The sequence below is a fragment of the Suncus etruscus genome, chromosome 6, assembly GCF_024139225.1.
Source record: "Suncus etruscus isolate mSunEtr1 chromosome 6, mSunEtr1.pri.cur, whole genome shotgun sequence".
Lineage (NCBI taxonomy): Eukaryota > Metazoa > Chordata > Mammalia > Eulipotyphla > Soricidae > Suncus > Suncus etruscus.
The window spans coordinates 5548851-5564809 of record NC_064853.1 but is presented as its reverse complement, the minus strand read 5'-3'; the positions used below and the strand labels follow the sequence as shown (position 1 = coordinate 5564809).

Genomic DNA, 15959 nt, shown 5'->3' with positions numbered 1-15959 from the left:
GACCAGTGTGAGAGGCCGGGATTAGCACGCCAAGACAAGTTATCATACAGTGTAGTAACAATTCTTGATGGCAGTTCTAAAACATGTCTGTCTAGAAACGCTACTTGGAAGATTAGTGACTAAACCTGTGTTATGTGGGGGACGAACCTGAGAGGCTCCAACTCAGCTACCTACAGAGCAGAAAGCTCCATTCTTTCCTCTCAGGCCTTCTGGGGTCCCCATAAGTGACCCTAGACTTACTTGCCTGAATCATACTTGCTCATCAAACTAAGGGGAAATACACTTTGACTTATGTACCAAAATCAAAATAAGTCAGCCCAGGGCCAGAGAGATAACATGGAGGTAGGGCATTTGCCTTGCACACAGCTGACCCTAGACAGACCCAAGTTTGATTCCTGGCATCCATATGGTTCCCCCCTGCCCCTCCACCCGAGCCTACCAGGAGCGATTTCTGAGCACAGAGCCAGGAGTAACCCCTGAGTGCTGCTGGGTGTGACCAAAAACCAAAAACCAAAAGAAAAATGACATGCCTTTAAAATAAACAATGGCATTTTCCTGCTAGAAAACAGGAAAGGTCAGGATCCCGAATTAATCATGGGGTGTCATTCCTAGCCATCTTGATTCACATCCTAAGTGGAATCAGAAAGCAAAGTCTCAACTCTACTGGTTAGTATAAGGACAAGCCATCCCATCTGGACAGAAACACTTGTTTATGGGATGGCCCTGCCCTCACTAGGGCTTCAGAAGCACTAGAATTTTGGCCTTTCGATTTTAGTTTTCAAACAATGAGCCACAAATGGCAAAATATGTAATTGTCTTCTTGGTACTTTCTTTTATCAGTCACCCATCTCAGCAGATATCAGGGAGTCTGACTATAAACTCATTATATTGTATAATGAGTCCACTTTGTTGCTGTTGTTGTTGTTGTTGTTGTTGTTATTGTCATTTTTGTTTGGGGGCCATACCCAGTAGTGTTCAGGAGTTACTCCTAGCTATTGAATTATACCTGGCAGTGCTCGGGAACCAAATAGGATGCCAGGGATCAAACCTGGCGTTGGCTACATACAAGGAAAATGCCCTCCCCACTATGCTATTGCTCCAGCCACCACTTTAATTTGTTTTAACTTGAGAAAATCTAGACTGCTTCAATTTCCTATCAAAATAAAAATGAGTTTTCCTTAATGGACAATACAGATAAATAGTATGCAAAGGGATGGGCTCTCTCTTGGTCTCCTGAACTGTGCTATACCAAAGCCTATTCCTACAGTCAGTGTTTGCTCTAAGACAGTTTGAAAACCACCATCTGTAAATACAGAACATAGGCAAATAGGCAAGTCCTCTAAAGGGAACTGCAGTCAATAATCAGCTCCCAGGCGAAGGCAGCAAGAGGCAAGATGGAGGGTGGGAGGGATCTGGAAGGCCTAGTAGGCACATGCAGAGGCCCCTCTTGGAAACTAAGAGCAGCAAGGTCCAAGCAACAATTCCGAAGAAGCCAGGGCTGTTCTCTGGCCTGGACGCAGAATTCAAACGTGCTCATGCACAGATGCACAGCGGCAGCCCAGTGCAGCACCCCTATAGTAGCAGGCCTGGCCCATACAACTTCCGATGAGCTGGGAAATCTCAGACAGATGCACAGCTGCAAGCACAGGGCAGGTCTAATCTCAGTACCAGGCTCCCCTCAATCTGGCTTATGGGCTTTCTCACCATTTCCCGAGCCTCCTGCTAGAGAAATGATAAAAATTCCTCACTCCACCATGAAAAGCATCATGAGGGGACTAGAGCGATAGCACATAGGTAGGGCATTTGATTTGCACACAGCTGACCCGGGATGGACCCGGATTTGATTCCCGGCATCCCATATGGTCTGAGCCTGCCAGTGGAGATTTCTGAGTGCAGAATCAGGAGTAACCCCTGAGTATCACGGGATGTGGCCCAAAAACCCAAAAACCAAACAAACAAAAAAAAGTATCATGAGCTTTTGTCTCTTCTATGATTACTTACTCCTCGACGAATTTATATGAAAGGGGCTAAAAGTGATTTCCTCACTAGCTTCCTAAATATAGAGAGGACAGGCAAGGAGGAGAGTTTATTAAAATAGCTGCATATCTAAGCTCTGTTTACCAAGAAGCCTCTGTTTGCCAAGTTAATACCAGCATAGAGGTGTTGGGGGGGGAGGAAATTTGGGGCTTTTATTACATAATCAGACCCTAAAGATCCTCAGACACCAAAAAAAAAAAAAAAAAAGCCACAGCCACAGTGAGGATTAAATTCCAAGAATTCAAGTCACAGCGAGTGAGAATCCCAGCGAATGAGCCATTGTTTCCGCCCACCAAGGCCTGGCTGGCTGGTGGGCAGGAGCAGATCTCGGCAGCGTCCCCAAGGGCAGGTGGTGGGAGGGCACAGTCCAGGGCCTTGAGACAGGGGCTGGCACATGACACTGCCAACACTGAGATCATGTTGGTGACTTTGGGTTTGGAGTGAGTTTTATTTTTTCTGAGTTGGAAAATCTAAAATCTAGAAGCAGCCAGTGAGTCCAAAGCGTCTGGGCATTACTCAATAGCTGCTGGTACAAAGACACACATGAAGATCGCTCAGCTACATGAAAAAGGACAAAAATATGGTCCCTACGCCTACAGCATGCTGTGTCTGCGATTTCCCTGGTGGCGTTGCGGGCATGCAAAGCGAGGCGTGAGTGGCCCCAGTAGAGGGAAGGGAGCAAGTCAGAGGGACCGGGAAGAACAAATACACACATTTGCCTCCATTTCCAGAGTAATCATCGATCAATGGATCAACTGAAGGTCAGCAGGAAGGGAAAATACAAAAAAGAAAGGATCAGAGATCAGGGCAGTGACACAAGAGAGGGAACAGGGCAGAACTGGGCAGAGGGAAGGAGGAAAAAGGAAACAGGAGAGATTCATCGTCTTTTACAACATGTGGTGGGTGGACTGAGGCCTTTCTTAGTGGGAAGACCCCAACTCAAAGTCCTGACTGGCATTGTTATTAGAATTCCAAATGATCTAGTATTCTATAGTCCCAAAAGTAGAATTTTTTTTTTTTTTGGTTTTTGGGTCACACCCGTCGGTGCTCAGGGGTTACTCCTGGCTGTCTGCTCAGAAATAGCTCCTGGCAGGCACGGGGGACCATATGGGACACCGGGATTCGAACCAACCACCTTTGGTCCTGGATTGGCTGCTTGCAAGGCAAACACCGCTGTGCTATCTCTCTGGGCCCAAAAAGTAGAATTTTTTATTATATGGACTCGAAGTTCATTATTCTATCTGGATAACCAATTCTAATCCCTCCACAGAAACTCTGCAGAGGAGGAAGGCAGGTTGCTGAGGTTAAAATTATAAAAAAGGTTCATTTATAAAAAGCAGGGTTACAAATGATATCCTCTGGAATTCTAATCTTGAACCTGCTAGGAAATGAAGTGCTGCCCATTCCTGTGTTCAGAAAAAGTGGGGCACCGTGCTGGAACGATAGCACAGCAGTAGGGTGTTTGCCTTGCACGTGGCTGACCCAGGATGGACCCAGGGTCGATTCCCGGCATCCCAGATGGTTCCCTGAGCCTGCCAGGAGTGATTTCTGAGTGAAGAAGCAGGAGGAATCCCTGAGTGCTGCCGGGTGTGGCCCAACCCCCCCAAAAAGTAAAAAAACTCCCCCAAAACATTGTATGTCTTGAAACCCAAATATGAAAACCTTTGTAAACCACAATGGTTTCAATAAAATATTAAAAAAGAAAGAAAGAAAAAGAAAAAGTGGGGTTACTTAGACAAACCCCCAGAGTTGTAAGGAACATTTTCACGAAGTGATTAATCTTTCTGCTCATCTAAGACCCAACTCTCCATTAAAAAAAATACAAAGAAGGGCCAGAGAGATAGCATAGTGGTAGGGCCTTTGCCTTGCATGTGGCCGAGCCAGGACAGACAGTGGTTTGAATCCTGGCATTCCATATGGTTCTCTGAGCCTGCCAGGAGTAATTTCTGAGTGCAGAGCCAGGAGTAACCCCTGAATGCCGCAGAGCATGACCACCCCCTCAAAAAAAGAGCAATCTGTTCATATTTATCTAAGTTAATTTCATGAGTTGAAATAGAAAGAGTCTGGCGCTTACTAGAAGAAGGAATTCTCGGATCATTTTGGTATTTTCATTTGGGGTTGGAGGCCCTTTCACTACAGTCACTGATTTTCTCAGACCTAAGTAACGGGTGAGGAGAGCACTCAGCTTCGGTGCCACCAATGGACTTACTGTCGATAATATCGCCCAGGCCCTGAGCGCGAAGAAGGTCCTTGAGCCGGGACACCTCCTCCTTTAACTCACGAACGAGCTTGGCGTTGGGGTCCTCGTTGATGACAGCATTGCACTTGATCTGCTTAGCACGATCTGCATACCTGGGTTTGAAAAGAAGACATAATAGATCGGACAAAGAGGAGGGAAAAGGCTCAAAAATATTGATTTCCCTCAGGATGATAAAGGGTCAGGGAGGTTGTGTGCACTCGAGTGACCTGGGTTTGATTCATGGCAGAAAACAAACACACACACACACACACACACACACACACACACACACACACACACACACACGAAATCTACACTAGAAGGAAAGGTCAACACTGACTTCTCTCATAACACAGAAACGTCTCGAATGGGACAAGGACACACATGATGGTCTGTCAGCTGCTCCAAAGTCACACACAGGCGTGCCACACATGCCACCACACTCTTTCACAATAGGTGTTTGTTGGTGCTGAGGACTGAGCTCAAGACTTGACACATGTGAAGAAGGATGCTCTCTACCACTGAGTAAGATCCAGTCTCTCTGACCGGCTGGTTTTTAGGGACCGTCCTAGACAGCCCTCAGGGGCTACTCCTAGCACTGCACTATTTTCGAATGCCTGGGATTAAACCCAGGTCCGCTACATGAGTGGCAAGTGCACTACCTGCTGGACTATCTTTCTGGCTCCTAGATTCCTCAATCAGTAAAGAAGTTTTCAAATATTTTAGGTATTCACTCTAACTCACATTGCTGTTTTACAAAATTTGAACACTTCAGTGCCAAATACAACATTTGGCATTTAATGCAAATACCAGCAGGCACTTTTTTAAAATATGAAAATGAATATTATTGTGAAACCATCATACAAAGTTATCTAAAAATACAGGAGCAACTGTAATATCTTTCCTATGAATCAAAGTCATGCGCTGCCTTTCCCCTTGAAATGGAAAATCACAGAACTGGGGAACTCGATTGGCGCTTAAGGGGCTCATGCCTCACAAAAACAAGGCCTGCGACTGGTCCCAGGCAGAGCATTGGCTCAGCCTAGCTGCATCTCTGCACTGAACATCAGCACCATCAGGGGAGTCCTGAGGTCCCTTAACATTGCTTGGGAGGGTCCCACAACACCAGGGAAAAAAATTAAAGGAAAAAGAAATGGGGCCATAAATTGTATCCTAAAAATTTCCCTTTTCCCATTTCTCCTTGTCATAAGACAAGATCATCACATACAAAAAACAGCTATAGGCATAATGACCCACAAGACACAGCAGAGCTAGGAAGCAGAAGGTTCTGGTTGGCAATAGAGGCTGGAACTGGGCTACCTCAAAGTGCTCAAAGTCTCGTCATAGTTGATATCAGCGGGGCTCAGAGCTGCGACCATGGCGGTCCGGGAATTGCCACCTACAAAAGACAAAGCACTCCATTGGGTCATATTCGTTTTTCAGAAGAAGAATTTCCCTTGACAGACCAGACGACACAATCTGTGATTCTAGGATTCCATCAACATATCTTCCAACCCCCCATACCAAGTACTGGTGGCCTGGACTGATGCGGCAGGTTTCCCCTGTCCTCTGGCTGGGCTGACCCCAATGCCACAAAACATTCTTGAAAATGCAAAATGGAGGGGCCGGAGAGATAGCATGGAGGTAAAGCGTTTGCCTTTCATGCAGGAGGTCATCGGTTCGAATCCCGGTGTCCCATATGGTCCCCCGTGCCTGCCAGGAGCAATTTCTGAGCCTGGAGCCAGGAATAACCTCTGAGCACTGCCGGGTGTGACCCAAAAAAAAAAAACCAAAAAAAAAAATGCAAAATGGGTGCCACAAGCAGTGCCTCCAGGTACTGTCAGCCTTCACTCAGCAGGGTCATCCCTCTTCCTCCTCAAGAGGAGACAGGAAGGAGTGATGGATGGAAAGGTAGTGACCCAAGGGTCCAAACCATGTGTGAAAAGAAAGTAGGCTTAGACACTTCTGAATTTGTGCCCTGAAAAGGAGTTGAAGTGTTTCTTGTTTGTTTTGATTTTGATCCATGCCCAGCAGTGCTCAGGTGTTACCTCCTGGCAGACTCAGGGGACCCCCTATGGAATGCCAGGGATCTAACCCAGGTCAACTGTGCCATGCAAGGCAAAGGCCCTCCTGCTGTGCTATTGCTCCAGCCCCAGGTTTGAGGTGTTTTAAGGAAGATGTGTCTGGAAAATAAATGCCCTATAGTTCACGTCCAAAGTCAACGTGTGTGTGTGTGTGTGTGTGTGTGTGTGTGTGTGTGTGTGTGTGTGTGGAAAATAAATGCCCTATAGTTCACGTCCAAAGTCAACGTGTGTGTGTGTGTGTGTGTGTGTGTGTGTGTGTGTGTGTGTGTGTGTGTGTGTGGCTCAGTGGGAGGCCCAGGTTCTATCTTCAGCACCACAGGGGCCTCCAAAAATAAAAGGAGAGAGAGAGAAAGAGAGAGAGAGAGAGGGAAAGAGAGAGGAAAAGAGAGAGAGCAGGAGTAGTCAAATGAGCAAGACGAGTATATAGAGATGGTTCCCCCTGAACAAGAAGCACAGTCCCATTTACCAATGAAACCAAAGGGCAAATAGCTTTACAAAGTGGACGGTACAGCGGTGTTCGGCATTACCTAAATTTTCTCGCAGGAGCCAAGTGAGAACGGAATCCCTGTAGGGAATAAAATCTGTCTTCTTCTTCTTCTTGCTCTATTAAAGCAGAAAGAAATGGTCTTAAGAGTTTGTCCAAGATGGGGAAAAAAAATCCTCATGTCTTTATGAGGATAGGAAAGTTATTCTAGAAAAGTCAATTAAATTAAACAGAATCTCCTCACTCGCAGTTTTCATTCTTCACAATGCCACAAAACTTGTATCACAATTTTTTGTTTGTTTGTTTTGGGGCCACACCACGTACTGTGGTCAGAACTCACACCTGGCAGGCTCAGGGGACCCTATGGGATGCTGGGGATTGAACCCAGGTCAGCCCTGTGCAAGGCAAATGCTTTCCCTGCTGTGCTATCACTCCAGTCCCTGATGTTGTAATTTCTTTTTTTGTTTTTTTTTTTGGGGGGGTCACACCCATGGCAGTGCACAGGGGTTATTCCTGGCTCCAGGCTCAGAAATTGCTCCTGGCAGGCATGGGGGACTATATGGGACACCGGGATTTGAACAGATGACCTCCTGCATGAAAGGCAAATGCCTTACCTCCATGCTATCTCTCCGGCCAAATTTCTTTCTTTTTACATATTCTTTTAAAAATGTGTAGGGCCCGGAGAGATAGCACAGCAGCGTTTGCCTTGCAAGCAGCCGATCCAGGACCAAAGGTGATTGGTTCGAATCCCGGTGTCCCATATGGTCCCCCGTGCCTGCCAGGAGCTATTTCTGAGCAGACAGCCAGGAGTAACCCCTGAGCACCACCGGGTGTGGACCAAAAACCAAAAAAAAAAAAAAAAAAATGTGTTAACTTTTTTTTTATCGATGGGGCTCATCAATAGAGCATGTATCTTGCATGTGTGAGGCCCTAGGTTCAATCTCTAGCACCACCCACAAAAGAAAAATCATGTCACATCGGTAGCAACTGAGAGCACAGAAGGAGGAGTTACTGTCTTTATCTATGTAACATGGAACCTTAACAGGCCATGCTATTTGGTCAACCATCCTTCAATTCTCCCTCAAGGACTTTTTCTTCCTTCTGAAATAAACCAGTATGCCCTTTGAGCACTTCTGGAAATAAGGACTTTTGGGGCTTCTTTTGGTCCCACGCCTGGTGATGTTCAGGACTTATTTCTAGCTCTGCACTTAGGAATCACTCCTGATGGTGCTCAAAGAACCATGTAGGATGCTGGGGGATCTAATGTGGGTTGGCCGTGTAGAAGGCAAATGCCTTCTCCAACATTCTATTTATCTCTCTAGCTATAAGGACTTTTTGTTGTTGTTAGTTTGTTTTTGGGTCACACCTAGCCGTGCTCAGGGGTTACTCCTGGCTCTTCGCTCAGAAATCTCTGCTGGCTTGGGGACCATATGGGACACTGGGGGATCAAACCGAGGTCCATCCTAGGCTACTGCAGGCAAGGCAGATGCCTTACCACTCCGCACCACCGCTCCGGCCCCTACTCCCCCTTCATTTTTTTTAAAACACACATTTCAATTATCATATTCAGGAAAAGTGACAACAATGCAATGCTATTATCTAATATCCTGTTCATATTGTGTTATTTTTTTAATAGCTGTTATTTTGTTTTGTTTTGTCTTTGTGGGCCACACCCCAGCTGCTTGGGAGCAACTCAGAAGATCCCACAGTGCAGTGTTTGAATCAAGACTCCCTCACCTAAAGCTTGTGCTCCCTCTGAGTCACCTTCCAGCCCTTACAGCTAATAACATTTGAAAGAATAAAGTTTTCACCTATTGATATCATATGTGTATCAATAACAGAAAGGTGCTCTTCTGGGGCCTAAGGGACAGTGCAGTGGAGAGGGCACTTGACTTGCACGCAGACGACCAGGATTCGAGTCCCAGCAATCCTTATGCGATTCCTGAGCACCACCAAGTATGGTCCAAAAAAGAAAATAACAACAACTAAAAAAAAAAAAAATGAGCTATTCTTTATGGTGCTGCGGGTCAAATTCAGGGCCTCACAGATGCAAAGTTCGCACTCTACCACTGAGCTATATTCCTGGCCCTGAGATTTTTTTTCTGAACTCTAAAGCCTGACCACACTTGAAAGTCTTGACAATTCCTTAATGTCACCCAACACCCTATTTTTTTTTGCTTGTTCATTTTGTTTTGTTTTGTTTGACCATAACCAGCAGTGCTCAGTGGTTATGCTCAGCTCTGCTTACAGAAATTACTCCTAGAGGTGCATGGGAGACCCTATGGGAAACGGGATAACCTAGAGCAGGTTGGCAGCATGCAAGGCAAACACTCTACCTGCCCACGAAGTAGGGTGGAAATGAAAATTATTGTAATGTTATTTTTCTAGAAATAAGACGAAGTCTGTATATTTGAAAATACATGTAAAACATGTCAGTGCAGAGATACTGCTTTTACCCTCAACGTTACTTATATGATTTAGAGCAAAAAGATGCTCTAGCATTTATGTAAGAATAAATTTCAGTATTTGTATAGAATACAAAGAAAAAATTAGCTTTCAAATTTAAAATGCATCTTTTCTGTTTTTGGTGGGGGGAGATTAACCCAGCAGCACTTAGGGATTACTCGTGGATCTACACTCAGAAGTCACTCTGGCAGGATCGGGGATCATATGGGATGCCGTGGATCGAACCTGAGTTGGTTCGATATGACATGTCGATATGACATGCAGAGCATGTGCCTTACCCGCTGTGCTATCTCTGCAGCCCATTTTCTGTTTGTTTGCATGGGGGCCACAGGGATCCCATTGTTGGGGTTTGTGGAACCAAACGGGGTACCAAGGATCGAACCTGGGTGAGTCATGAGCAAAGCAACAAGTGTCTTATCTGCTGAACCATCTCTCCAATCCAAAATATGCTTTCTAAATGCAATTAAAACTGTAACACCAATCTACATAGCCTTGTTTTATATCTAACCAAAAAGCAGAAAAGTTTTGTTTGTTTTCTGTTTGTTTGCTTTTTTTTTTAAATCATTTAAGTTAACCCATGACTTTTCGTGGGCAGACATTTATAGAGGTTTAAGAAAAATACAATAATAATTAATTTCAAGAAGTCAGCTATGTTTTAGAATTAAATTTAGAAATAAACTCTTCATTAAGATGTCATTCTCTGAAGCAAATCGCATGCCCTAAATGAATTTTGGTGTGAAGTTCCATGATTCAAGATCACCCTAAACATAGCTGAAAAAATTGGCAGAACTTTTTCCAAGGATTCATTCCTACTTTTGCCTCTACATAGCTTGCTAAAGATTTAAATAGCGTGACAATTGACTCTACAGCAAGTTAACACTAGAAAACTCCACATTACCTTGCTGGTGCAGTTATCCTACAGAGGAAAGCATTTCAGAAAGAAAACAAAAATGAAGAATCAACAATGACATTTTTAAAAAATTCTGCTTAAATTTTAGGTCATATAATGATCATACGTTGATTGACTTTGAGACAATCAAGAAACCATTTAACCTTTTAAAGGGGTGCAGAATGAGATTATGACATCAAACTAAAACACATGATTAATACAGCAGCTAACCTAAATGATGAAGCTCTGAAACTCTTCATAAAAATTTCTTTCAACATGAAGGTTTCATTATTGAGAAACAGAAAAAAGCCACACAACTTTAATAAAATGTTACTGGCTCCAAATCACCAATAGGCACCAGAGTCAAACTGCTCGAATACTTCTATAGATATTGCATTTCGCTCAGGAAAGACTACAGAAGAATATGCAATAAATACTCTTGGTTTTTAGGAATGTTATGGCATACAGCTCAAAAACTTAAGTCAATCTACACGCCTTTGGAAAGACCCAGTTTTTGATCTATTTTTGTTCAGTGGTCTTTAATCTCCTTCCCTTTCTCTGACTTTCAGTACGAAGTCCAAGTGTGTTATATAAACTATCTTATCTGCAAAGCTCTAAAGGAGAAAGGCAAGATGAAATGAGAGATCCGTCTTCGCCCACAACCATAAACCACTGTCGGGTACGTACATCTGCAGAGCAGAGACAAATTCCCCTTCAAATAAAGTTTTTCATACTCACCACCTCTGCCAAGGCGGAAATGACTTTGCCCAAAGTTGTGAGGGACTTATTAATATTGGCTCCTTCCTGTAATCAAGGCCAGACATGAAGAGAATTACCATGAAAAATTTCCACCATTGCCCCTGTTAGAAAATACCCAAGTGGCCGCGACCTGCCCGACCCTACATTTGCCCTTCCACCTTCCCACTCACAGACAGGACAGGATTTTGTGTCCTTAAGCATCTTCAGGATGGTTTGCTCATCAGAACAGATACCATCTTGCTTAGAACAACCAACCCAAAATATATTTGTTCTCACTTAAGAACCTCTCTGAAAATCTCCTGTATCCTTCCTCCATCACTCTCTTATTTTTAATGTAGCCTTGGTCTGCCTCTTCCTCAAAATACAATTCAGTGACTGTGACGTGACTTTATTCTCGCCCTGAAGTTATTATTACCTCAGGAGTCAGGACTTTGTTTCTGCGAAGGCTTCTTCAGCCAGACTGTCATCACTGTCACTTGGTCTTATATCATCGTAGCACAAAAGTATCAGTTAATTCAACACTGTGGAATTGGCCCGGTTCAAGTGTATTTGCAAAACACAGGATGAGCTAGATTGGGTCTTACCCCCACTGTTTGCCACTCCATCTTAGAGAATAGTTACTGGTGAAGGGTCTTTGCTTGGTAAACACACACACACACACACACACACACACACAAACCAATACCTTTAATCGAGTTCCTTTGGCGCCAGTTGAGTCGGCTCGTTCACTGCCAGCCAGATCCACCAAGCTGATTTTACTGACCTGGTAAAATCAAAGGCACACAGCATTGATGGAATTTTAAATAGAAGCCAATTAGAAGAAGGAAGGAAAAGAAGGTAGAGAAATAAAAATTTACCAAGACCCACCAGTCCACTTAATATTAAAAAAAAAATCAAAGTTCTCATACCACGTGACCCAGCAAATCCATTTTTGGTATCTGCCCCCCACTCAACTTAAAAACATTCATTTGGGGCTGGAGCGATAGCACAGCGGTAGTGTGTTTGCCTTGTACACAGCTGTTCCAGGATGGACCTCGGTTTGATCCCCAGAGTGCAATATGGTCCCCCAAGCCAGGAGCCATTTCTGAGAGCATAGCCAGGAGTAACCCCTGAGCATCATCAGGTGTGGCCCCCCCAAAAAAACAAAATAAACAAAAACAAAAACAAAAAATAAAACATTCATTCAAGGGATCGAAACTACAGCACAGTGGGGAGTGTTTGCCTTGCATGTGGCCAACCCGGGTTCAATTCCCAGCATCCATATGGTCCCCTGAGTCCACCAGGAGTGATTCCAGAGCCAGGAGGAGTGACCACTGTAGCACAGTGGGAATGGTCCAAAACGAAGCAAACAAATAACCAAAAAAGGAAAATCAAAAAAATGTATGCACACCAGTACTCATTGTTGCACATAGTATAACAAACAGCTAAGATATGGAATCCACAGAAAATCAAAAAAATGTATGCACACCAGTACTCATTGTTGCACATAGTATAACAAACAGCTAAGATATGGAATCCACAACAGATGTGTCCAACAACAGATGAGTGAATTATGAAGCTGTGGGCCATTACACAATGGAATACTATGCAACTGTGAAGAATGAGATCATACAATTTGCATGTTAATTGCATGCTAACATGCAATTATCATGTTGAGTGAAGTAAGCCAGAAGAAGGAAGATAAGCATGGTTCTCACTTCTTTGTGGTGATTAGAATAACTGGATAAGGAAATGTTATTGGAGTAAGTGGGGGAATGCTTAGACATAAGAGAACAGAGAAGGAAAAATCAAGGCAGGAAAGAAGAAGGTGAGAAAGAGAAGAAATGGGGGGATAGTGGTCTGGGTTTCAGTTATACTGGGAGTGTAGGGGAGTGGTCTAGCGACAGTTCCAAAGCAAAAACTCAACAACACTGGACACATGGCACTTCAGCTGCGACCACCAGACTCTGTAACATGCCTCTCAAGGTAGCGGGCAGGGGTAGGGGAGGAGAGTGACAGAGTCTGGGAGCACTGATGGTGATGGGAGTTGATACTGATGGTGGAATCAATGCCGAAATATTATATACTTAAAACTCAAGTACTAATAAATTTGGTTTCAACGGTGTACCTGCCTGTGCTCAGGGCTTACTCCTGGCTCTGCTCTCAAGAATTATTTATTCCTGGTGGACTCGGGGACCATATGGGATGCTGGAGATGGAACCTGGTTGGCTGCGTGCAAGGCAAGTGCCCTTCCCTGCTGTCCTATCAACATTGGCCCCCTCAATTTTATACTTTTTTTTTTTTTTTTTTTTTGGGCCACACCCGGCAGTGCTCAGGGGTTATTCCTGGCTGTCTGCTCAGAAATAGCTCCTGGCAGGCACGGGGGACCATATGGGACACCGGGATTCAAACCAACCACCTTTGGTCCTGGATCGGCTGCTTGCAAGGCAAACACCGCTGTGCCATCTCTCCGGGCCCTCAATTTTATACTTTAAATATGTGTTGTTTCTAGAGTATTTACCATATTTGGGTTTTGCTTTGGGGCCACATCCAGAGATGTAAAAATGTTGCTGGCTTTGCATTCAAGAATTATTCCTGGAGATGGTAAGGGGAACCAGATGCCAGGATCTGGGATACCAGGATCAAAACCACTATACTGTCTCTCCTGTTGATAAGTGTATGCATTTTACAGGAATTTTTTTTTTTTTTTTGAGGCTTCAAAACAAGCTGACAGTGCTCAGGGTTTACTCAAGGCTCTGTTCTCATGGGTTACTCCTGGTAGTGCTCGAGGATCCAAATTCAGTGCTAGAATCTGTTAATCATGTGTAAGGCAAGTGCCATTACCCCTGTACTCTCTTTTTAGCCCCCAAGACGCACAGTTTAAAATAATACAAATTTCTCCCTCAAGAATTTCAAAATTCTGAGACTGGAGCAGTGGCTCTAGAGGTAACGTGTCTGCCTTGCAAGTGCTAGCCTAGGATGGACTGTGGTTCGATCCACCGGCATCCATATGGTCCCCTCAAGCTAGGGGCAATTTCTGAATGCATAGCCAGGAGTAATCCCTGAGTGTCAACAGGTGTGGCTCAAAATCAAAAGCAAACAAAAAAAAAAACAAAAAAGAATCTCAAAATGCAGAGTTGTTTTTTTTTGTTTGTTTTGTTTTTTTGTTTTTTTTTTGGCCACATCTGGCAGTGCTCAGGGGTTACTCCTGGCTATTTGCTCAGAAATAGCTCCTGGCAGGCATGGGGGACCATATGGGATGCTGGGATTCGAACCAACCACTTTAGGTCCTGGATTGGCTGCTTGCAAGGCAAATACTGCTGTGCTATCTCTCCGGCCCCAAAATGCAGTTTTTTATACTATGAACTTCCTCTAAAATTATTGCTCAAAATATTTTACAATTCTTTTGAAGAAAGAATCCTTCCACTCCCCAAAGCACTCAATCAATGTATGGTCATTTTTAATATTTTATGTTTTGGTTTTTGGGCCTCCCCCAGTGGGGCTCAGGGGTTACTTCCTCAGAAGTAACTTCCTGGCTCTACATTCAAAAATCACTCCTAGCTGTGCTTGGAGGATCAGATGGGATGCCGGAGATCGAACCCAGGTCAGCTGTTTGCAAGGTAAATGTCCTACACTTTGTGCTGTCACTCCGCCCCCATATGATTTAATATCTAGGTACTCAAGAAAGTTCTGTATATTTTTCTACTACTATTTACAATTTAATTTTATTATTCCAGACTATACTTTATATGAATTAAATGTTCTTAAAAATAATAAATATAGGGGCCCGGAGAGATAGCACAGCGGCATTTGCCTTGCAAGCAGCCGATCCAGGACCAAAGGTGGTTGGTTCGAATCCCGGTGTCCCATATGGTCCCCCGTGTCTGCCAAGAGCTATTTCTGAGCAGACAGCCAGGAGTAACCCCTGAGCACTGCCGGGTGTGGCCCAAAAACCAAATAATAATAATAATAATAAATATAGGGGCCAAAGAGATAGCACAGTGGTAAGGCATTTGCCTTAAGACGCAGAAGGACCATGGTTCAAATCCCGGCATCCTATATAGTCCCCTGAGCCTGCCAGGAGTGATTTCTGAGCATAGAGCCAGGAGTAACCCCTGAGTGCTGCTGGGTGTGACCCAAAAACCAAAATAAATAAATAAATATATTTTGCCAAATGAATTATCTATGAAAATATGAAAGAACAACATTATTGTAGATTTGATTGCATAAAAGGAGGGAAATTCTTCCCTATCAAATATCCTCTGGTTCTGGGGCCTTTCTTCCCAGGGGCTGGAGAGGTGGCGCCAGAGATAAGGTGTCTGCCTTGCAAGTGCTAGCCAAGAAAGGACAGCAGTTCGATCCCCCAGCATCCCATATGGTCCCCCAAGCCAAGGGCGATTTCTGAGTGCTTAGCCAGGAGTAACCCCTGAGCATCAAACAGGTGCGGCCCCCCAAAAAAACAAAACAAACAAAAAAAATATCCTCTGGTACCATTTAGAGAGATATTAGATACTATCATCATTGTTATTGCAACTGCTGGCAAAGCAGTCTAAAATGATTTAATCACTTATATAAGGTAAAATTTGGGGGGGGGGTGCCTTTTGGAGTCCCCCAAGCAGTACTCTAGTGGTCTGGGGAGTCACCCCTGGCAATTTCTGATGCAGAATGTGGTGCTGTTGGGGCACTCAGGGGCTAGGGATCACCTGCCCCACCCCCGCAGGGCTTAGTGGCTGTGTCCAGCAATAGAACTGAGGCAGCTGCCTGCAAGGCAGGTGGTCACGGCCACTCTGTACTTCCTCCCTGAGCCCTGAAGACTGATTTGAAAATCACTTTCAGTTCGGGGATGGAGAGCTAGCACAGCAAGTAAGGTGCTTGCCTCGTACACAGCAGGTATGAGGTGTCATCCAGATGCCATCCCCAGCATCCTAGAGGGACCCCCAGCCCCTCAGAACTGCCAGGAGTGATTCCTGAGTGGAAAGCCAGGAATAAGCCCTGAGCATTGCCAGGTATGGCACACACACA

General features: G+C 44.5%; 2 protein-coding genes across 16 annotated transcripts in view; one reads left to right on the top strand and one right to left on the bottom strand.

The window, feature by feature from the left end:
• Positions 1–15959, top strand: part of CLSTN1 (calsyntenin 1) — an 833174-nt gene that overhangs the window by 412355 nt on the left and 404860 nt on the right. The window lies entirely within an intron of this gene.
• Positions 1–15959, bottom strand: part of KIF1B (kinesin family member 1B) — a 154698-nt gene that overhangs the window by 86940 nt on the left and 51799 nt on the right. For 3 of the 8 annotated variants that reach the window (XM_049775263.1, XM_049775257.1, XM_049775259.1), the window contains exons 8-14: positions 11644–11721; positions 10938–11003; positions 10209–10226; positions 6888–6963; positions 5597–5675; positions 4247–4389; positions 2751–2792 (exon numbers count right to left, since the gene is read on the bottom strand). In XM_049775263.1, the coding sequence (XP_049631220.1) occupies positions 2751–2792; positions 4247–4389; positions 5597–5675; positions 6888–6963; positions 10209–10226; positions 10938–11003; positions 11644–11721 (502 nt within the window). The remainder of the gene's footprint in view (positions 1–2750; positions 2793–4246; positions 4390–5596; positions 5676–6887; positions 6964–10208; positions 10227–10937; positions 11004–11643; positions 11722–15959) is intronic. The other 5 variants (XM_049775264.1, XM_049775261.1, XM_049775265.1 and 2 more) reach the window with 3 other exon arrangements.